At 39.0% G+C, this 23,547-nt stretch overlaps 1 protein-coding gene across 1 annotated transcript in view; it reads left to right on the top strand.

The window, feature by feature from the left end:
* si:dkey-1d7.3 (transmembrane protein 132D) overlaps positions 1 to 23,547 on the top strand; it is a 40,417-nt gene that overhangs the window by 4,316 nt on the left and 12,554 nt on the right. The window contains exons 3-6 of the mRNA XM_005939461.3: positions 5,759 to 5,905; positions 10,063 to 10,234; positions 14,853 to 14,996; positions 22,838 to 23,046. Of these exons, the coding sequence (XP_005939523.1) occupies positions 5,759 to 5,905; positions 10,063 to 10,234; positions 14,853 to 14,996; positions 22,838 to 23,046 (672 nt within the window). The remainder of the gene's footprint in view (positions 1 to 5,758; positions 5,906 to 10,062; positions 10,235 to 14,852; positions 14,997 to 22,837; positions 23,047 to 23,547) is intronic.

The raw sequence follows: 23,547 nt of genomic DNA, 5'->3' as shown, positions 1-23,547 counted from the left end.
CAGCTCTTGCACATATTACTTACTGATCTATTCAACAGTATTAAATTCACTAAGATCATGTGGGTCGACTATATTCCAAAGTTTCTTACAGTCCTCATGATCTAAAAGTCCTTACAAGAAACTGCGATGAGTCTCTTTTGATTGTCAAATCTGTTAGTATAGTTCTCATACTGTAAGTCGTGACTGCAGATGTCTGAGTTGCTGAAGGTAAGTAAAGTGAAGAAATTTACAAAAAATGATATTTTAGTTTAGTTCTTTTATGAAGTTAAAAGCCTTAGACTTAATTACTCAAGATATGCAGACTCAGACAGTAACAACCTTTTTATGATTTTCATTATTCCTCCAGCCAAGGAGAGACCTGAATGTATGTTTTTAGTTCTGTTTGTTTAGGTGTCACAAACTTTATTAAAAACAGGCAGGGAAGTGGACGAACCCATGCAATTCTGATGATCTGGATCCCTTTTATGAAAATTAAACAGCAAAGCCTTTCCAGCTCCCTTCTTCTTGTGCTTAAAGTGGCATTTAGGAAATGAAACGGAGAAAGGAAAACACTGTAATTACTCTCCAGTCTTGCTGAGGATGGAAAGGAAAATAGTTTAGGTTGAATTACATAAAAATTCATTGTTGCAATGAAACATGCGAAGCATGAAAAGACACTGGAACCAACTGGAATCATCAGGTTGTACGGCATATTGAAGCGTATTCATGAAGGATTAGCTCCATGCATTTAAACTGTTACTTAAGGCACTTGAACACTAATGGGCCTCACCATCAATGCCTTGCAGTTAAATGCTTGAGCGCCAGCAGGACTTGTCTTGCCAGCCACATTCACCGGTTTCACAAATTACTGACATGTTGTATCTTGTCTATGTCAACTTATCAGTTAGTGGAGGACTTACGGGGCGCACTCTTCCATAAACAAGAAAGTAATTGGTAAATGATTCACTGATTTTCGTATCGCAACATGTCAACAGGGTTCTCTGGTTACTTGACTTCATAAATAATGCATCTAATAAATGGAGCAGAAAGACAAATAACTAAAATCTAAAAGGCCCCATTGGCTAAAAGTGAATTTAATATAAATATAGCTCTGCAACACGTAGAAACTCACAGCTGACTTTACAGACTTTTCCCCCTGCTGTTTTTTTTGTTTGTTTTTTTTAAATGCACATCACTTGGTGGAGTAAAACTGTTTATTTTTATCAGAACACTTTGCATCAGTCAATAGTAAAGCCATTGAACTGAGGTTTGTGTTTCCAGCCTGTGGTCTGATTAATGATTTTCTTTGAAATGCAAGACAAATTTCTTTCTAATCCCACGATTTAGTGATATTGTGCTGTCGTCATAACAACAGCGTAGTAATCTGCTGCAGGATGCAAGCAAGTGGAGAGAAATATTAAGATGTGCATATTAATCCATAGGGCACACTGTTACCCTGTGGCTGTGTGTCATTCCCAGTGCTCTTCTCAGATATCAGGCAGCATTCACAAACACAAACATGCCTCCACGCACACACGCAAATGCAGAATCCCACTGACCTGAATGCACCTCTGCTTGCATTGTTGAAATTACGTGAATAAGATTTGGCAGAGAGACGCTGACCCTCTAACATCTGCTCTTGTTTTGACTATTTGCGAGGATTTACAGCCCCTTCACCTGAAATTCCCCAAATTCATACTCACTGACCAAACCAATGACATTCCTCTAGTCAGGTCAGTGATTTTGGTCTGTGTATTTATGACCTGCTGCCACATCCAGAATGAGATTGGACAAGAAGAGGGGACTGAGTGCAGCAGCTGAGTCCAAGTGAAGGCTAGCTCTGAGGAGCTTGGCAAAGTGATTGATTCCTCCTGGGAGAAATCCCAGCTCTACTTCGCTCTTTGGCCCAAGATTGAGTCCACTCCAGCAGAGTTAGGCCAGATAATCTGTGCCCCTGATTGAAAGTGAATTAAGAGGTTAACCCTTTCGGGTAGAGATGATCTGGGCTGCCAGGACTGATTATGTGTATGTTTTGTTTTGGGTTTCTTTGTGCGTGTGTGTGTGGTTTTCCACCTGTTAACCACAGGCAGCTTTTAAAAAAACAGTACAGAGACATAAAACAGTCTGTTCACAGAGGCCGCTTTTGCAGCAAAAAATAATTTTAGGTTACCCGAATGCCTAAAAAAACAAAAGAGGCAAGAGCTTTGCAACTTTTGCAGCTTTAAACAAAGAGATGAAGTTTGGTAAACCAGGGGTGAAGAGTTGCTCAGTTTAAAGGTCGATATCCGCTCTGTCCCCCACCTGTGGTTGTGAACTCTGGGTAGTGAGTGACAAAGACAAAGCGTGGGGATAAAAGTGGCTGAAATGAGGTTTCTCTGCAGGGAAGCCTGTGTCTGCCTGTGAACAAGAAGCGCAGTGATCCAGGAAGATCCTGACGTTGAGTTACTGCCTCTCCACACTCAATAGGAGCCAGTTGAAGTGGTTTGCACCCCTGGGAAGGGTGGTCATCAGGTGCTGTTGTCACTGTGATGCTGAGCTGGGCAAGCAGCAAGAAAATGATTCACTGCATATAGCAAAAGAATACATTTATCCTTGGCTGTAATTTCCCCTAACTAAAACACAGTTTGACTTTTTTCTAAACTATGATCACAATGACAAATTATTATGCCTTAAAAAGGCAGCAAATTAAGATTTAAGGGAAATGAAAGACAAACATCCTCAAAAATTGTTTCATTATTTTAAAATTTGTATTCTGATCTGCCCGACTGAGTCAGTGTCTGCATTTATTGTTTTTCAAACATTAATTAAAATCACAAATGAAAACATGTGCCTTTGGCATAAGAGTTTTGCTTCAGATAGTAATTTCTGTGCAAGTCTTTATCTGGCACGCATTGAATTTTCAGCAGAACAATATGTGTGTGGGTGCCTGAGTGTGTGTTTAAATGTGCCCTTAATTCTTGCCTACTGTATTTTGCCTTTGAAACCGCTCTAACACTGACCTCAGTCTCAGGGGTTATTGATCTGTCTGGTCGCTCTTTGATTACAAATCTGTATTTTTAAGTGTGTGTATTTGGATGTGTGTGTCAGTGTGCTAAGCCTAATGCCACACACTTTTCTGCTGACCCTTATTCTAGCAGGAATCTGCTCCAGTCATCCTGTCATATTGTTCTTCAACTGTTTGAAATCTGATTTGGAGCCGAAATAACAACAGGCTGTTAAAAGAGATGGACTGTTTGTTGTAAAATAACAGGTTTTCACTCCATGTCACTTCTTCTAATAAATGCTTAAGCCTTGCACGTCTTAAACTGATGGCAGGAAGAGTATTTTGGAGTTGACATAATGAAAATGTTGATCTGGCTTCCTTAAAGACGAAGCAGGTGAAGGAGGTTTTAATGGTATTTTCAATGTGTCTACCTCGATATTTTCTTGAAGAACAGACATTCTGTCACAACCACAGTCTATCTGTTGCTCTCTATATATGCTCGTGGGCTGAATTTCACTTTGAACATTGCTGGCACCTTGCTGAATCCTTGAAATTAGAATCTGTCTGCTTCACAAATGTCTGGCCATGCCATACAAAGGTTTACCATTTATTTTGCTCTACATGGGGCCATAATTTACAAATCAAATCGTGAACAGAACAGTACTCTGCAAAAACCTTGAGTCACTCGTTATTTCTTTATAGTTTGCGACCACCTTTTTTCTTCAACACAGCCTGAACTCTCTCTTAGGAAAGCTTTCTTGTAACTTCTTTAAGGAGTCTTCAGGATAGTTCTCAAGGCCTCTTGAAGGACATTCAAAGCTCTTCTTTGGATCTTGTCTGCCTTTTGTTTCATTTTCTCTTAAGATGATCCCACACTGCTTCAGTAATGTTGACGTCACTATCTGTGGAGTCCAGTACATGACTGATAGTGCTCCACTTGTTTTGCAATCCATTATTATTATTATTATTATTATTATTATTATTATTATTATTATTTTACCTCTTTCTTAACCTCCACTTCACATATTGATAACAAATTGAACATAAGATCTGTTGCTTCTGCTTTTCAGTTAAATTCTTGTGTAATTTGGCACCTTCATGTGTAGCCTTCCATAAGAAAGGCTTCTTAACAGCTACCCTTCCACTACGACCATTTCTGATGAGGCTTCAGTGAACAGCAAATGGATCAATTAAAGAGCCACATGTACAGTATCTCTGAATTCCTGGGTCAGTTCTTTGCTGGAATTTTTCCTTCTTCTTTAGGATATGGCTCTCAGATACTATAAATCTGCTATAGATAGGTTTTAAGCTTGCTACTTCTTTTGTCATCTACTTTTCCTCAGATTTTTTAAGGACAAGCTGCACAACATGCCAAGACTTTCAACTAACAGTTTGGGAACTGACTAGGCTGAAAATGAATGAAAACACAACCAGTGTCCAAGGAAAAACTTCCTCCACAAAGCTTGGAGAACTGTTGCTCAAGACCACTTAAAAAAATCCAAGAAAGCCTGGAAGCCCTTGGGAGCAAAATGAATGGTTTTAATGTTTTTTTTTAATCTGAAAAATGTTTCCAATGAGCATCAGAGTAATTTCTCCATAGACTTCTTAACTGCTTTCTTTTTGGAAAAAGAGGGAGTCATCATCTGCAGGTCACTAAAAACAATGCAGGTTTAAGGATTTCTGGTTTCACTTCTCAGACTCATTTCCTTTTTATAATATAATTAGCCAATCATTGCACTTCGAACAGGGATCTGAAGGATTTGTTCCCCAAGTATCACTTTTCAGTTTTCAGATCTGTAACACTTGTGGTGGCTGAACTTATGAGCTAGCTGGGTGCAGCCTTAGAGACAGGGTAAAGAACTCAGCCATCCAGAGGGAGGTCAGCATGGAGCCGCTGCTCCTTTGTGTCAAAAGGAGCCAGCTGAGGTGGTTTGTGCATCTGACCACAATGCTTCTTGGGTGCCTCCCTTAGCGGTGGCTTTCTGAGTATGTCCAATTGTGAGGAGACCCCAGGGGAGACCCAGAACTCGCTGGAGAGATTGTGTATCTCATCTTGCCTGTTAACACCACAGTATCCCCCAAGAGGAACTAAAAATGTTGCCAAGAAAAATAATATCCTGTTGAATCTGCTACCATCATGGCCCTACATCATATAAGAAGATGGATGGATGGACAGAAAACTTGTGGTGATAGCTGGATTTGCAGGATTTTTCTCGTTTGGCACACGTGTGTGTGTGTGTGTGTGTGTGTGTGTGTGTGTAAGACATGTGATTAACTGATTTTCAGATCTTCTAATGGCTAATGGGAATTAAATAACCCCACTAATTCTCAGCCTTCAAGCAACCTGTGACTCAGTTTGTCAGTGACTCACCTTGTTCAACACGAGCAGCAAAGCACACAAAAGATCGCAGAGAAAACCCACACGTTGTCAAGCAAGTGCACACAACCCTTAGTAACCTTAGTACCTGTGTACATTATACTAAAAGATATGGCAAATATTGTTGTTGCACATCCAAAAAGAGACAGATGCAACAGTTCAAATATTTCTTTTGAGCGTCAGAACAATTCCGTATAACCCGACGTTGTCCGTTACAGCAGAAAATCACATTGCATCATGTTCCGTAATAAAAGATTCAAACATTATGAAGCTTTCTTCATTCCTAATTCTTTATTGTTACACAGCACATCCCCTGTCCTGTCTTTGTTTTTATGACATTTTACAAAAAGTCTACAAAAGTGTACAAAGTTGCACTTTATACTAAGTGTCCTATTTATATGTGCATGTCTTTGCTGCAGGGCTGCAGTAAAGATGGGCCTGTCATTCAGTGCAGCTCGGCCCAGTGACTCAGCACTGTGGGACATGGTGGTAGAGCCTGGCAGAGGAGCAGCTCCAAACACGGTGTCTGTTGTTTGCCGCAGGAAGGTTGCTGTCACTGCAAAGAGGTCAGTCTACTGCGCGTACAGTGCATATGCCTGTTGTCACTAGACCCTTCACATACCCTTCGTAAAACACAGTTTCTCCACACTCATGAAGCAATCTTTTCTCGTTGTTTATTCTGTGGAGACGTCTATTGTCATAGAGATTTCAATAACCGCTGCTGCTACCTGAAGGAAAAGTGATCAACAGTGTGTTTCAGTGTTGCATTCACTTCACAGGGCAAAATGAATGTTTTTAGATGAAAAGAGAAAAAAAGAGAAGAAAAAGAAGCATTATGCTTGGTGATGCGCAGACTGTATCCATTTTCATATAATAGACATTTTTCTCTGAGGAGGTAAGAGTGTCTCCCTGCGTGTCTCCAATTTCTGCTCAGAATAAATGAGATGTTCTTCAGGTGCAATTTTTTATCCCTTCCCACTAGTAATACTACTCCTACTACTATAACTGCTGCTCCTATTAATAATAACAATAACAAAATTATGTCCTGTAAGGACTGACCACCCAAAATAGCAGGCATGGGATTTAACAACTAGAGGACATTAGACTGTCTTTATCCAGTTTCACAAAACCATTACTTCCTGAATATGTTATGGAACCTTGCAAAGGTGTTGTGATCAATAGTGACAATGCTGTTACGTATCATGTATATGAGACTACGCATAGCAAGATTTTCCTGTGTTTCCTGTAAACATAGTACCGAGAATATGATCAGAAGCTGCGTAGCAGGATTACTCTGCTTCATGTAAAAACATCATGTGACACTGAAAGAATAAGACTTTAAACTGTGGGGAAAAGAATAAATCCAGACAATCATATACTGTAACTACTTTGATATTGTTGGTTGTGGTGTTTAAATCCTCTTTTTTTAAAATATCTGGTTGTAAATTAATTTCACATAGTCCCTCATATGCAAATATAAGCAAACATGTTTTGTGTGTATAATACTTAATATTTAAAGAAAAAAAGAGGTAAGACTTGTAGAAGAATGAAAATATTAAGATATTTGTTTAAATTCAGAATAAATATATTCTATTTTTCTTTTTCTTTTTTTTACTGTAAAACACATTACTTTGTGCAATTATACATTTATGATCATTTATAATCTTAATTCATCTTGTTTCTCTCTGAACTTCCTATAAAACAAAAAGTCCCCCATTTCCCCAGTTCTGTGAGACTTTACCAGTCAAATAGCTTTGAAATATGAGAAATCAGTAAAGAAATAAAAGTGCTTCCCTTTGACTTCGTTTATTTTAACAGTAAACAAAGATTAATTAAAACTTCGTAGAACTTTCTCCACCTCTTTTTCCCGATGCACACCAGCTGAATACATCAGTAGTGTCTGATGCTGATGTTGGTGACACACCAGCAGCCACCTTTACCCAGCAACCCCCGCCCACACAAACACACACCACCCGCCATCCGTCCGACCCACATATCCGTAATAATCCATAATCATGGCCACGTTATCCGGGCTTAAGCGCTTGCACGTTCCGAAGTGGAGATTAGGGAGTAGAGATATTCCAAGTCGTGTTTCTTGTGCTGAGCTTCCACTGGGGAACACGTACACATGCACATGCAAGGCCTGCAAACACACACTCGCATGCAAATGCACACAAACACACACACATACTCTCATCACTGTGCTCTGAAGTCATGATGCATCCATGGCTTTAAAGCCCCCCTCTCCATAGATGGTTTCTAGGAAAGAGGGTCATAAACCCCTCCTGTGTTTATCTCTCTCTCTCTCTCTCTCTCTCTCTCTCTCTCTCTCTCTCTCTCTCTCTCTCTCTCTCTCTCTCTCTCTCTCTCTCTCTCTCTCAAGGTATTCACATTGTGAATCATTTCAATCTGTTTAAAATCTGCCCGGCTCTATTTTACTTACACAAAAACACATAAAGATTAGACTTTTGGAATTAATTTTAGACATTTTTATTAAGATTTATTTTTAGCCTCTACTGCTGGAAAGGACAATGAAGCAGAGAGAAAAAGGGGGGAGAGAGAGCAGGGTAGCAACATGCAGGAAGTGCACTGGGGTGGAATCAAACCCATATGCCTTGCAGCATATGGGTTGCCTTCTTACCCCAGTGAGCTCAACCAGCACCTGAGTTTTAAGTGTTCTTTTTATATTAGTGTCTTATTTGGATATTTTATACTCATGCTTTTCCACGACTCTTATGAAAAATGGAGAAAAAAAAAACACTTTCCTGTCAAATTGTATGTTTGGCGTAAGAAGCTCAACACCTCTTTGATAACAGTTTCAAATGAATATGGGACAAAATGGAAGGAAAAAGTGAGCCTAACTCTGTCCAGAAGTAACAAAATCCACTTACCAGTGTCTCTAACGCTCACTGATTACCACATGGTATCTCTTTAATCTGTACAAAAATCCAAGAGGGTTAAGGGCTAAACCCCTTTTTTTGGCCTGGCAAGCCACTTCCCCCACCCCAATGTCAGTCTTCACACTAAGCTAAGTTGGCATGGTGCTGGTATATACTAAGAAAAGCTTAATCTTTTTATCTAACTCTAATTTATGCTTATTTACCACTTAAAAAAAAAAGGCAGAAAATGCTGAGTTTGTTTGGTCGTCATTGCCAACATTTTTCACCGATCTTCTGCGACAAGCTTCATGTTGCCCACGAGAATCTTGCCCTTTAAATGCAGAAAACAGATTTTCACGTTTCATGTTTTTCCAGCCTAAAGAATCAATTGCAGAACACTTTGATTTCCTTATAATCAATTATTTTAATCTTCAAGCATTTCAAAGCTTACAGTTGCGCATAACCCAAAAAGAAAATGAAAAAAGTTTGTTTTGTGTCTTTTCAGTTGCGACCTAGAGTGCTTCACATAACCTCATCGTGACCTCGTTCATTGCACTTTGTTATCGTATAACGCTCAGTCCTTGGCATACTTTTGATGCAGCGCGAGCGTTTCTGTATATCCTGTATGTGTTTGCATTGCTTTTTCTTACCACCGATTTCAACACTGTTCATCCTTTTAAAATTCAAGTTTCAATCATGTAGAGATTCATTGTTTTGCTTTATGCAAAGTTTTGCTCCACTTCAAAGTGCCACACTTCCATTCACACCCTGCTTCATTTTCCCTTTGATCTCTTCCTGCTGACAGGTATGCCTACACACTCTCCAACATTAAATAACATCACATCCCATTTCATTGACAATCCTTTGACCAGAATACTTGGCTGAAGTCTCTGCCAGCTCACTTAATCTTCTCTCCACACTCTCACTTTATTCTTCCATCTGCTGATGGAAATGAGACCTCATGTGTATCGTCTTTACTTTCCAACATAACATGTGGGTTTTCACAGAGTTCAGATTAAGCTCTCTCCATTTAATTTTCTCATTTTATTCTCCAAGGAACACTATTGACTATTCACTACAGCTAAGCTCCTTTTGCACTTGGACCATTTTTAGTAGGAAAGCTGCATTATGTGAGTGAGTGTACAATCAATACATTATATACACTCACCAGCCACTTCATTAGGTACACCCTGCCAGTACAGGGTTGGATTCCCCTTTGGCTTTCAGGGCTGCCTTAATTTTATGTGGCATAGATTCAACAAGATGCTGGAAACATTCAAAGGAGATTTTAGTCCATATTGGGCATGTGGTACTAACATGACACGATAGGATCCTAATATGTTAAGTATCAACCAGCATTACCTTATTATTATGAGGTTACTACCACAAGTCAGCATATAAAATGAATAAAATTATATAAAGAGAGACCATTTCATTGCTAGCAGGCTGTTATATTGTTAGCAGAATATTACTATACTATTGTTACCAAAGGTTTGTGGCCTATTATAACCCAATAACACAAAGTTCAATGTGATATTACTTAGCTACAGCCACGCTTGATAAAAGATTATGACCTGACTTTGTTAATTAAGTAGTAATAATTTGCTATTTGCTAAATGTTCGCTACAACCTTGATATGTAATATGTATTCTCATATTCTACAAAAATGAAATATTAAACTTAAGCATTAAAGCCACACCTGCAGTTAGATAGATTTTGCATTAAAAGTAGTCAGTAGTAAAAAAATAGATGCAATTGTGCTGACTGCTCTTCACCAAAACATATCTAGGCTTGCTTTAATTTGCCTAAACTCATTTTAAATATCATTTTGAATCTCTAAACAGGGGCCTTTTGGAGGTTTTACAACTGGACTTTGTACCAAAAGCTGTTTCACAGCAGGTTGAAAGTCAGACCATCTCCTGGCGTCTGGAGTTGCCAGGGAATGTGAAGGATGTGGGCGTAACGCGGATCTACACCACCCAGAGAGATTACGTGGGGCTGGCACCGCTGGTGATGGTGAGAATTGTTTTAGCATAACGTATATTGGAGTATATTTATTTGAAATATCATACTATAGCATAAATCTATGTGTATAAGATTATGCATGTTTCATATATCTTACAGTTGTTTGCATTTATCTATGCCTTACTTAGTTTTTATTCATGACTGTGATTTAAAGATGTTGCATAGCCTTCAGGCTTTGTATTGAATTATTTATTCAATCGGTTGTACTCTTATTAATACTGATAGCAAAGAAAGTGGAAGGCTTAAAGTCAGATACCTGATTAGGCAATCTGCCAGGGCATTTAACTTTATCACAGGGCAATATCAGAGCATGCAAGAGCCCCCAGCTACTTCACTCAGTCTCTATGAAATTCGCATTTACTGCCTTGGTTCAAAGAAAAAAAACAGTTTATATTCTCAATGAATAAACAAGATGAGATGGGTATATGCATCATATATAGCAAGGTAATGAAACAAGAAAGTGAACTCTTGGCTGCTGAGAAAAATGTCACATTTTCCGGACTTAACATGCACAAGTAGTCTTTTTTTCTGAAAGTGTTCACAGTCTGTCAGCATTTACGATGCACTCATTTGCAAGGTTCAATAAACCCGGCAATTAGCATTTTAATTAGTGTCGTCATATCACACTGCAAAGATATAAAGAGGACAAAAACCTTAAAATCTTTTGAAAGTCAGCTCAATCAAATAGTAGAAACTGTCATAAATTTTTGAATTTTGTTTTTGAATAGAATGAAATGAATGTCATGTTGTCAGCAAGTTGCTTTTGTGACCAGTCTTCCTTTATTTAGTTTTTCTTCCATGCCTACTCATTGTGGGTCTCCCCTTTGATCACAGTATTGTGCATAAATATTCAACATGCTTTCACTGATTCCCTGCTGCCACTTGCAATCTCAAAACATTTCCAAAGAAAACTCTCTAAAATGTCAAAGTAGCTCTACTCTACAGTTGTCCTTAAAAGATGATCCACACGTCTATTTTACAGTAACTGTAATTTTAAGTATCATTTGAAAGCCATCACTATATGTTTCATCAGTCACTTTCATAATTCACATGAGGAAAATACCCTTTTTCCAACAGTGGAGTGAACTGGCCTTTTTCATGAGGAGGTCGCAGCTCTCGTCATACAAAAACAAATATTACAAGACCATGAATCATCTCCAGCATATTCACAGCTTTGAAAAAAAATTGAACCAACGTAATATCATAAACGTAATATCATAAAAATGTAACATTCATTCAAGTGACTGTCGAACACAATGTCGACTGTCGAACACAAATGTGAATCACAATGTCTGGGAGCAACCCCCCCCCCCACCACCAAAAAAAACCCCATCAAAATATGATTTATACTGTAGCGTTCATAATTTCCTTTACCACTTATACTCGAGAAGTGAATGAATAAACAAATAATGCTAGAGTTTGCAGCAGAGTGAAAACAAACACCTCTTTTCATAAATCACATGAAAAACAAAGCTGAGCTACTTTAGCTGAACTTGATGAAACCAAGTTTCTGCTTATGGTAACATCGACCATCAAGACCTCTCAGTGTGGCACTGGCATCACCACAGAGCGAAGCTATTGCTTTCTGATTTTCTGCTATCCCTGATCCAGTGGCTTATGTTTGGGTCAGTGTTGGAGTCTGAACTAGAGCATGTCCTTTTGGAATTGCGGTCAGCAGCTGTCAAGCCAGCAGAGTTCAGAATGTGAAGCTGTCAGGGAACATCTGCCAAGCGACGCCTGGCACTTTATTTCGCAAGTATCAAGAGATAAAAACCCCCCACTACTGATCACCCAAAGCTTCTTACACACACGACGCCTCTGCCTTAAAAAAAGACATATTCAGAGATCTTATAAACTGGGATGTATTTGTAAATCTGTGTAGAAGGAGGAGTTAAAGTGTAAAATTAAAGCTGCATCAGGCTAGATGACAAGTTGCGGGATGTGTGAGGGATAAGCTGCTGCTCTGCACTGACAACGATGTACAGTAAAAGGTGGGAAAATAGGTTAGAAGATTAGACATGTAATCAGGTTTAGGTGTTAGTCTGCGTTAGTGCTGATCTGTGGGCAATATAATGCACTACAGGAATTAGGGAATTTTCATCCAGGTGTGTGTTTGTGACACAGTCACACTGTCATCGAGGGGATGTATTTTTTAAGCTTTTAGGACATTTAACCAGTTTTAATGTGTGCTTTGATCATTTACTCATGGTAACACTTGGTCTTGCTTCACATTGCTGTTCCTACAGCTATAACAGTGATGACTGTAAAACATGTATGATATGATAGTCTAGCAGGGTCATGAAAGTTTCTCATGAATTGTGGATTTATTGCAAACAAGGTGTGGACCCAGATGCAGGACTCAGCAGACTGACATGCAACAGAGAACAGAGGGCGATGCAGACATTATATACACAAGAGGAGATTAGGCCAGAGTGGACACACCTGGGGATCACAGCTGAACAGAATCTGACTGACGAGACAAGAGAAGCAAAACGTAACATCACACACACACACGAGACAGGAGACTATCAAAATAGAACAGGAAGTAACACACACATACGCTGAGATCTAGACTGAGATGTGAACTTGACACTGGGACTGGAGATAAACACATATGGAAATATGACTGACTGGGGAGAGCAAAGGCAGGGCTCTAGAGTGCGACCAATTTGGTCGCAAATGCGACCAAATTTTTCAGTGGTGTGACTAAAAAAAAATATTTGGTTGCACCTGTGCGACCAACTGATCGGGTAGCAAAAAAATAAAAAAATCTGCAACCTTCCCTGTGGTCAACAACAGACACACATTATGCCCCTATCGTGGACTAAACCAATCAGAGATAGTAAGGGGCGGGACCTCTCTGATTCGCCGTGGTCCAGTTGAAAGTGCAGGTGGAAGTGGGAGGTGAGTAGCTTGAATAAAGCAATATCAATTCATTAAATCCTGAATCGACTTTTAAATATAACTGTGTTTTGCCAGAAACGCCAGATTCTCAGATTAAAGCCCACAAAACCATTTCAACAACAACCAAACAGCAGATGAGAGCAGGTACACGGATTCCACACAAAGACGTAAACACAGAATGGACCGACGCATCAGAGTCAGCTTTGTCTTTCTCGGCTTTCTCACCTGACGGCCCGTAGACGGACACGCTGTCGGAGCTTAGTGATTCTGATGCGTCGGGATGAAACAGAAGAATATGGGAATAGGAATGGATAAACATAGGCACACATATTAACTTAATAAGGCAGGAAAACTAGATAGAACAGAGAGACCAGATAAACATGGGAACATGACTGGGGATAACAAAAGGATAACAAAACATGGAGACTAGACAAGAACCAGAAACTAAAAATAACAAATTCTGTTTCTCTTCAGAATACAAAACTCTAACATTTCATAAATTCAAAAGAATGAGTAAGGAGTCCAGAACAAGCTCAGAAACAGCCTTGAAAATCCAGGACAATAAGTTCCTTATTATCATCCTTATTATTAAAAAAAATTAAAAAAAGAAAAGAAAAAGGCAACAACATGGTGTTTGAATATAAGTGTAATTGTGCCCCATACCTTAACTTACATAATAATGAACTTAGAATTAAAAATATATGTGTGTATGGGTTTTAATGCGGCAGCACGGTGGCACGGTCGTTAGCACTGTTGTCGCACAGCAAGAAGGCCCTGAGTTCAATTCTACCATCAGGCCGGGGTCTTTCTGTGTGGAGTTTGCTTGTTCTCCCCGTGTTTGCGTGGGTTCTCCCTGGGTACTCCGGCTTCCTCCTACAGTCTAAAGACATGCAGTTATTGGGGATAAATTAATTGATCAGTCTAAATTGCCCATAGGTGTGAATGTGAGTGCAACTGTTTTGTTTGTTTTTTTGTCTCTGTGTGTTAGCCCTGCGACAGACAGTGGCCACCTGTCCATGGGTGTACCCTGCCTCTCGCCCTATGACAGCTGGGATAGGCTCCAGCGCCCCCCGCGACCCTGAAAAGGATAAGCGGAAGCGATTTTAAAGCATGATAATTAAAATATGTACCTGTATATTAGTGTAATTTACAGATCTGGTACATTGCTTCTGCTCTCCGACACTCCCTTGACAATCATGTTAAAGTAATAATACTAAAAAGTTCTATATACTATAAATACTATAGCTATAGTATATAACTATAATAACTATAATATTGTAAAGTTCAGTTCTCTCTTTTTTTCTTTGCACAGTCGAGGAGCGTATCAGGTCACATCTCACTGCATGTTATACCTGTATAACCGTGCACGTGACAAATAAAGAATCTTGAATCTAAAACAATACAAAATAATCTTAAAAAAAGATCCAGAGTCAAAAAGTGCATGTTCTTCTGCGGCCGATGTGTTGCAAGAGGGGCAGGATGTTTTGGGAATATAGTTAGAGCAAAGATTCATCCCTTTGGAAGCGCGTGACTCTTTTCACTCTTTCAGCTAATATCTAGGAATTAGGCTAAAAATTTTAACAAATGATCCCCAAACTACTAACTTTGTGGCTCTGTTTCTTTGTACACAACACCAAAAAAGCCATGATGTTGTGTTAGCCTAGACTGCTAGCATGTGCTTTATTTGCCCTTCTTTTTTGCCCAGAACGCAGATATGTTGAATACTGCAGTACTGACAGGAAAAAGAGTTTCAGTCCCAGTGAAAACTCTCGCTGTTGAGGCCAGTGGTTCAGTCACTGACGTGACCGACTACACCAACTGTAGATCTACAGATGAGGATGTGCTCAAGGTAAGTCAAGAAAACTGTTAGCATGGTTTCTCATTTTTCTGGTTCGTGTGTTTGGCTTTTTATGAAATGAGTAACCTAAGCACCTATGCTAGAACGCATAGTGTTAACTGTGTATATGAGTTCTGTATTATGCACGAATAATAAATAATTACATTAAAAAAAACAACAACTATCAGCTAATGCAGTTATTACAGCAGATGTAAATGAAGAATTGATGTAATTGATGTAGATGCTGTTTTGAATTGAATGAAAATCAGGACTCACTTGCACAAAAAGTGAAAGTGAATTTTAATACAAAAAAAGAAATTGTTCATGAGTCGTTCTGGTATATGCCTCTAAGACATCCACCCACTGTGGCATCACACACAACAAGCTCAACTCTAGTGTGTCAGTGTGTGTTAAAGTATTACAGACAAAAGCAACCTCTTCCAATATAGCACAAGCTTATGCTCACACCACTCAGCCATTAAGTGATTTGACCTTTGTGCAATGGATTCATGTTACTAGGACAGAAAAAGAAGTGAGGGTGACGGAGAAGAACTGGAAAATTAGAAAGATATTTGTTATTTTCTACCAGACAGCTGACCTGCCTGAGTTTAAGGCAGTAAGTAAACAGTAAGAGAGTGGGAAAGAGCTGAAGAGAGTGAGACTGCGTTTGTAATGATTTTCTGTATCAACTTAATCCAGTTATTATGTATCTCTGAATGAATACCTTATGCTTCCTGTAGTCACTGACTCTCTTAATGCAATACCACTAACTGGGTGAAGTTGAAGGCTAAAACCACAAACTTAACTCTTTATAGCATAAGCGGAACAGACTGAACCTTTATTGGGGAATTCAGTTGTATGCAGTATATGCAGATGGAGCTATATTACACATTTTCCAAAACAAACCTATGCACTATGCCGTACACAGAAAATATGGGATGCATTGGCATTGTATAAAGTACTGGAGGGAAAATCAAATGTAATCAATTTTGTAATCAAGCAAATCACTCGAGGTTATATTATATCTTTCATATCCAAAACAACCGTTCATATCTAATTTTATTTTACTCTGAAACGCTTCCCTTCCTGTGTTGCCATGCTGGACACTAGGATAACAGTGAGATTTCAACCAGTTCTACAGACGGGGGAACATTTCTCCTGGGACAATGACGAGCAGTCACCAAAAATCAATGAATCTGGGATTTCTGATCCTGCAAGAACTGAGAGGGAATCCCATAGCATTCACCCCTTCTGCACCAGTTAGATCTTTAAACTTGCAATGGTAATAGGCTGATGCAGCCTGTTTTTTAGTCCTGCATGTAAAATAGTTATTGTAGATACACCATCAGTGGTTTGTTATGTGAAAATGAAGGCGCATTACTTCTTCTCTTTATGCTAATTGTGTGTTTACTCTGTTTTTGTTCTTGACCTTAAAGACTAACAATGACTGCGATTACTGTAATAATGCAGTATGACATTAGTGACCCTTTGAAATAATCAGCCATTATTTTTATTATTATTATTTTTAATGTATTTTTTTTTATTTTTCTTATTTTGAGAATGCATAATTGTGACCAGTGGGATAATTTCATGCTGCATATCTGAATTAACATATTTCTTCAATGCAGTCTTAAAAAAACACATTGGATATTTTTAGGCATCCCAACACATTAACACATTTAGAACTCTGGCTTGTTCCTAATCTTGCAGAGACCAATTGCTGGACCTTTGGTAGAGAAATGTCCCATTCTTGTCTGATATAGGATTATAGCTGCTCTGGTTTGGGGTCTTCTTTGTTGCATTTTTTTTATTCTAGATGGGCCAAATGTTTTGAATAGCTGAAAGGTCTGGACTGTGGACAGGCACGCTGACCACCTGGACTCTTCTACTTTGATATCATGCTGTTGGAATAGCTGCAGTATGTGGTTGTCTTTCTGAAATATGCAAGGTCTTCCCTGAACACATCATATGTTGCTCTAACACCTTTATCTATATTGATGGTGCCCTTCCAGATGTGCCATGTTTTCCAAAAAGAATTTCAAAATTCTATTGGTCTGACCACAGAACAGATTTCCACTTTCCTTCAGTCCACTTTAAATAAACTTTGGCCCAGTGTTTCTGGGTGTTGTTGTTATATATCTTAAAACAAATATTGCTGTATTTCTATATTTACTGCAGCTGATAGATTGTTGTTGTCCTTCAAGCAGGCCATCAACTTCTCTGTTTTTGGTCAAAACCTTAGAGGATTCCTGGAATTACCTCATAAAATCCTTTTGTTAGAGATTTTAAAAATACCATGTGTTCCTGTCTGTATAAACCGTGTTTGTATAAACTTAATATATATATCCAGCACCCAGGCTGAACACAGCTTTTGTGTTAAAATATTATACTGACCTTTTATCCTATAGTTCTAATGCATGCATTCTAGTCTCATGATGCGAAAAGGAAGAATTAACAGTTTTCATGTAGTACTTTACTAATGCATTGATACATAGTTTTTTTTTTTTTTTAAACCCTTCTAATCTGAAATAGTTTTATGGTGAATTTAGGAAGCATAATAATGTAACAGAAAGAAAGCAATTTACACAACGTGAAGTTCATGGACTGCCCATTCCAACACATTTCAGCAGTCTCTCAAACAGAGATCAACAGAAAACAACACAAACTGGGAATGGTAGATAAAACATTCACTATTATTAAGCACTGCAGTAAAATTCATTGCTCTGAAAAATATCTCATAGGCTGAAATATGCAATAGGCTGAAGTACAGAAGAAAAGATGCACAGTTAAAAGAATAAAACTGCAGTATAAAGAATATCTAATTGTGCAATTTCAATTTCCTCTAGTTAACATCCTTCTTTTCCTACTTTCCAATTATCTTTTTATAACTGCATGTTAAAGTAATAAGTAAATACACAGTAAAAGTTTATGCAGTGGAATGAGTTTATTCAGGTAGCATTTTCTCATGTCTCTCACAATACACTGTAAGCAGGACCCACAAATCCCCGTAGTATTTTAAATTACGTGTCATGACTCAAGTTTTATGCATATTTAATTGTCTGGACTCCAGTAAAATCCAAGGCAATATCCTCGTTTTGAAAATAAATGAGGGTCAAGCGGTCCTCCTGATGCCTTCCTTGCAACAAATTCACAAAGCTGGCAATGCCACTGTGTGCCTCTGATCTCCTCGAGTGCTCCTTATACCTCACACCCTCAGAAATCCCTGCTTCCCTTTCTAGTCATAGTAGGAGAGGGGGAGGCGGGGAGATGACTTAGTTAGGCCTTTGTTTGTTTGAATTGGCTTGAGAGGCATTTAATAAACACAGAAATAATGTATTATTTATAATTGATGTTACACATTACTCATTACTTTTCTTAAAAGTAATGCATGTTTTTACTTAACTACTCCCCAGTGGAGGTAATTCAATGCACTCTGCAACATAGCCTAAAATAAATTGTCATTGTTTAGGTTTGTTAACAAGTTAAAAACATTCCCAAAGGGACTTTAAAACATGTACAGGGAGAAACGGCGTATACAAACCTGACTGCACATCACTCCTTTTGTTACCTGCTAAAACTCTGCTGCTGGGCTGCAAGTCAGCATGCACTCAGCTTCATCAAACAGAGTTCTTTGCTAGCTTTGTGTTTGTATGCAGTGTGTGCAGATGGTTGCAAAGAACCAGCGTTGTGTTAGCAGTATAGCGCAGCTTTTTTCTGTCCTGGACATAGTTTGTGTTTTATTATTGTGCTCTTTTCTTATTGTGCAGTGTAGATACTACAGGGAGTGCAGAATTATTAGGCAAGTTGTATTTTTGAGGGATAATTTTATTATTGAACAACAACCATGTTCTCATTGAACCCAAAAAACTCATTAATATCAAAGCTGAATGTTTTTGGAAGTAGTTTTTAGTTTTAGCTATTTTAGGGGGATATCTGTGTGTGCAGGTGACTATTACTGTGCATAATTATTAGGCAACTTAACAAAAAACAAATATATACCCATTTCAATTATTTATTTTTACCAGTGAAACCAATATAACATCTCCACATTCACAAATATACATTTCTGACATTCAAAAACAAAACAAAAACAAATCAGCGACCAATATAGCCACCTTTCTTTGCAAGGACACTCAAAAGCCTGCCATCCATGGATTCTGTCAGTGTTTTGATCTGTTCACCATCAACATTGCGTGCAGCAGCAACCACAGCCTCCCAGACACTGTTCAGAGAGGTGTACTGTTTTCCCTCCTTGTAAATCTCACATTTGATGATGGACCACAGGTTCTCAATGGGGTTCAGATCAGGTGAACAAGGTGGCCATGTCATTAGTTTTTCTTCTTTTATACCCTTTCTTGCCAGCCACGCTGTGGAGTACTTGGACGCGTGTGATGGAGCATTGTCCTGCATGAAAATCATGTTTTTCTTGAAGGATGCAGACTTCTTCCTGTACCACTGCTTGAAGAAGGTGTCTTCCAGAAACTGGCAGTAGGACTGGGAGTTGAGCTTGACTCCATCCTCAACCCGAAAAGGCCCCACAAGCTCATCTTTGATGATACCAGCCCAAACCAGTACTCCACCTCCACCTTGCTGGCGTCTGAGTCGGACTGGAGCTCTCTGCCCTTTACCAATCCAGCCACGGGCCCATCCATCTGGCCCATCAAGACTCACTCTCATTTCATCAGTCCATAAAACCTTAGAAAAACCAGTCTTGAGATATTTCTTGGCCCAGTCTTGACGTTTCAGCTTGTGTGTCTTGTTCAGTGGTGGTCGTCTTTCAGCCTTTCTTACCTTGGCCATGTCTCTGAGTATTGCACACCTTGTGCTTTTGGGCACTCCAGTGATGTTGCAGCTCTGAAATATGGCCAAACTGGTGGCAAGTGGCATCTTGGCAGCTGCACGCTTGACTTTTCTCAGTTCATGGGCAGTTATTTTGCGCCTTGGTTTTTCCACACGCTTCTTGCGACCCTGTTGACTATTTTGAATGAAACGCTTGATTGTTCGATGATCACGCTTCAGAAGCTTTGCAATTTTGAGACTGCTGCATCCCTCTGCAAGATATCTCACTATTTTTGACTTTTCTGAGCCTGTCAAGTCCTTCTTTTGACCCATTTTGCCAAAGGAAAGGACGTTGCCTAATAATTATGCACACCTGATATAGGGTGTTGATGTCATTAGACCACACCCCTTCTCATTACAGAGATGCACATCACCTAATATGCTTAATTGGTAGTAGGCTTTCGAGCCTATACAGCTTGGAGTAAGACAACATGCATGAAGAGGATGATGTGGACAAAATACTCATTTGCCTAATAATTCTGCACTCCCTGTATTAATGTATTCTCAAACTGTAGACGTGACCAATCTCCTACTTCCGGGCCTAAAGTAGTCTGCGTTTAATATGGCTTTTGTGTTGTTAACATGTTTAATGTTATGTATTTTCTTCTATTTAATCTCAAAAAGCTCCTAAAACAGTCAGTGATCACTGTTGACCTCCCTCGGCTTTTATTACCGCTAATCATTTATTTAAGCTCAGTTTTTAAAACCTTAGGATGTAACTACAGCCCAGCCCATGCAGCAGTATATGAATGACTAACCTCGTATTGTGGATGGATTATCTCAGTTGTTCTCCTGGCTGAAGTTTGGTCCTTTTACAGCATCCTGCCATGCGATTACATTTGTTCCTGACCACCGAGAACACTCACGTTAACTTTTATCGAGTGGAAAAAAAGTTAGCTTGTTTATATTATGCTAACATAGCTGTGTCGCTAGCGGTCACGTAGCACATCATTATATACCAGCTAGCCAAACTTCAGTAACCCTACAAACGTCACTGCTGTTTAGTTTTCTGTCTTCATTTATGCTGGAAGTGATAACAGAGCTGTACGTTTTAATTTGTTTCCAAAACCCCGCAGTCAGGACATGCTATATTGTATTTAGATAGAAGCTAGCGAGCTAACTTCCTGCTAACTTCTAACTCCGTTAAATGTCATAAATTCCGTTTTCATGGATGCCTGGATGTTAAACTCAATTGTTACACCTGGTAGAGCAGAACGCTGATCATTTTATTAAAGATGAAAGACTTTAGACAGTTTTTCAACTCTCAGTAATGCCATAGTGATCGTTTGATATATGGACCTGCAGCGGAGTTTAGGCCCAGACACGGCTAGTGATGTCAGACTTAACGACCGGATTCAGCTGATTGAAGAGCAAGTGTGTAGGAGGAGAAAAGGCATCTTGGACTGTATTTTTAGCTGTCTATCATGTAGATAACTGAAGCTTGACACATGTGATAACATAACTACAATTGTAATGTGGTTACTGGATTTAGTAAAGCAATACAGTACGTTTATATTACTATATTACTTAAAAATGTAATGTGATTGTATAATTGCTACTTGTTGGCTCTTTAAAATATCAAGCTTTAGTTTCTTGTTTATGGACAGCATACATCCAGTTTGGTTCTAAGGATGTTTTGCTACCACCTTTTAATTAGGTTTAGTTTATGTCTTTCCACATGCTTGGTAAGCTTTGATATCAGGGTGTGGGTAGTTGTTGCTGGTCTGTATTTTTTTTTTTTTCTGTCACACTCTTGTCCCTTGCTGGAATAAATTTGAATTAATGTTTGTATCTTCACCCCTTAAAATTGTGGGCTGCTCTGCAACTTTTGACATGATAAATAGTAAATCTAGTAAATCGATAGTTTGAAGTCTGCACATTATACAGATAATTAAAAACATATGTAATAAGGTGACAACATAACTATCTGACTAGCAACATGTTGCAAAAAAATAAATAAATAAGAAAATCATGTTTATATACAACACTGTTCAGGCCCACGGACAGTCATTTATCTAAGTCGGATAAAGGATCAATGAGGTGGGTGAACATTTACAACTGGTGCATTCTTTCCTGTGCTATCACATGAATGAGGGGTGGTAAGTTAAAAAGAAATGCGTTTGATCTATTTGCTAGCAGTAGATATGGCATCCCTCATCTTCCACCGTCAAATCGTCTGCTGACTATAGAAGAGGAAGTTGAATTGGAGAGCTGCCCAAGAAATCTGAGTCATGAACAGTTAGCATGATGAACTGCCCTCTGTCATCATTTCCATGAGAGTTCAGCTCGACTTGCTTCAGAATTCATTCCTCCTGCTTTTTCCTCACTTTTTCCCTCCTCCTTCTTTTTGCCTCCCTCTCTCCAGTGCTCCATTCTATTCTCCAGTCTAGTGCTCTCCAATTACCTCTGTGGAGCCACTGGTTTGTTAAGATAAGTACGGCGGCAGTGGAGATAGGCCTCCAATCTTAAATAAAACACACCAACTGCTGTGTCTCACCTCATTGCGCTCGCTGGTGGGGATTGTGGCACTCCAACCTACAGTAAGGCATTACAGGAACAGTCATAAAGGAGAGCTAATTTACATTCAGTAACAATTTCATAGAGACCACAGATGTGAATTTACATGACATAAACACAAACACGCTGCAATTCCCAGGCCAGACTTTGAAAGTGGTGTGAAATTAATAAAATGTTGGTATGTGTGTGGTTTTGCCTTATTGGGTTTGGCGGTTCTGTCCCCTCTACCCTCTCATCATATATATATTCAAACTTATTGAGTTTGCATAGGCTTTACATTAAAAGACCTTCACCAGGGTACATCCAGAGAATATTGATTTCACATCACTAGATGACAGTCCAGTCCCAGTTCTGGTTAAGTGACTCCTGTGTACATTTTAAAATAACGTTCTTGTTCGGTATATTTACAAAGTTTTCGAGCAACTCTGAGTTTGTGAACCAAGACATACTTCTTGAGGCCTTTGTTCATTATCTTTCTTCTCTATTTTTCTTTCCAGGTGTCAGAGCGCTGCAGCTATGTATATCTAAATGGGAAGGAAACCAGAGGGAAAAGTAGGATAATGCTCAACTTTACATATGGTTTTCTGAGTGCCCAGCTGGAGATGAGTGTATGGATGCCCCGTCTGCCCTTGCGTATTGATGTGGCTGACCCTGAGCTTAGCCAGATCAAAGGCTGGAGGGTTCCCGTTACTACTGGAAACAGGAGGTAAGGCCTGACCAACTGCCGTACATCTATTGTTCCTTGGGGGTTCTGTTACCTTCTGTCACCTGCCTTACCTGTAAGACTTTGCTTTGAAGTACTGAGTCAAATACTAAAGCTTTTTTCTGCATAAAAGTTTACTTATGCATCATCAATAAAGGTTGGCTAACCTCATCTATAGCATAGAGAAGAATAAAAGTGATGTCACGACTGGCTTCCAAAGTGTTGTTTATAAGCCTTGGCATGAGTGTTTCTGCCACCTTGACTGCAAAAGAAGAGTAAAAACAAGATGTAGAGAGGGGTAGGTCTGACTGTGAAACCACACACTCATTGGCTAGCAACTTGAGATTAACAATTTTTATATGATAGAGAATTCGCCATTTTGAAGCATGGCATTACCAAGAGTTACAAAACATACTTAATCTTTTGTTCAATATGACCCAAAATGTTTACAGAGGCCAAGACCTAAAGCCGTTCCCATTGACCTATACGTCATAGGCACGTGAC

Source organism: Haplochromis burtoni, unplaced genomic scaffold (assembly GCF_018398535.1).
Source record: "Haplochromis burtoni strain Fernald_Lab_line unplaced genomic scaffold, NCSU_Asbu1 Contig_118, whole genome shotgun sequence".
NCBI classification, from domain to species: Eukaryota; Metazoa; Chordata; class Actinopteri; order Cichliformes; family Cichlidae; genus Haplochromis; species Haplochromis burtoni.
The sequence above is the reverse complement of the archived record's forward strand: the minus strand, read 5'-3'. Positions and strand labels throughout refer to the sequence as shown.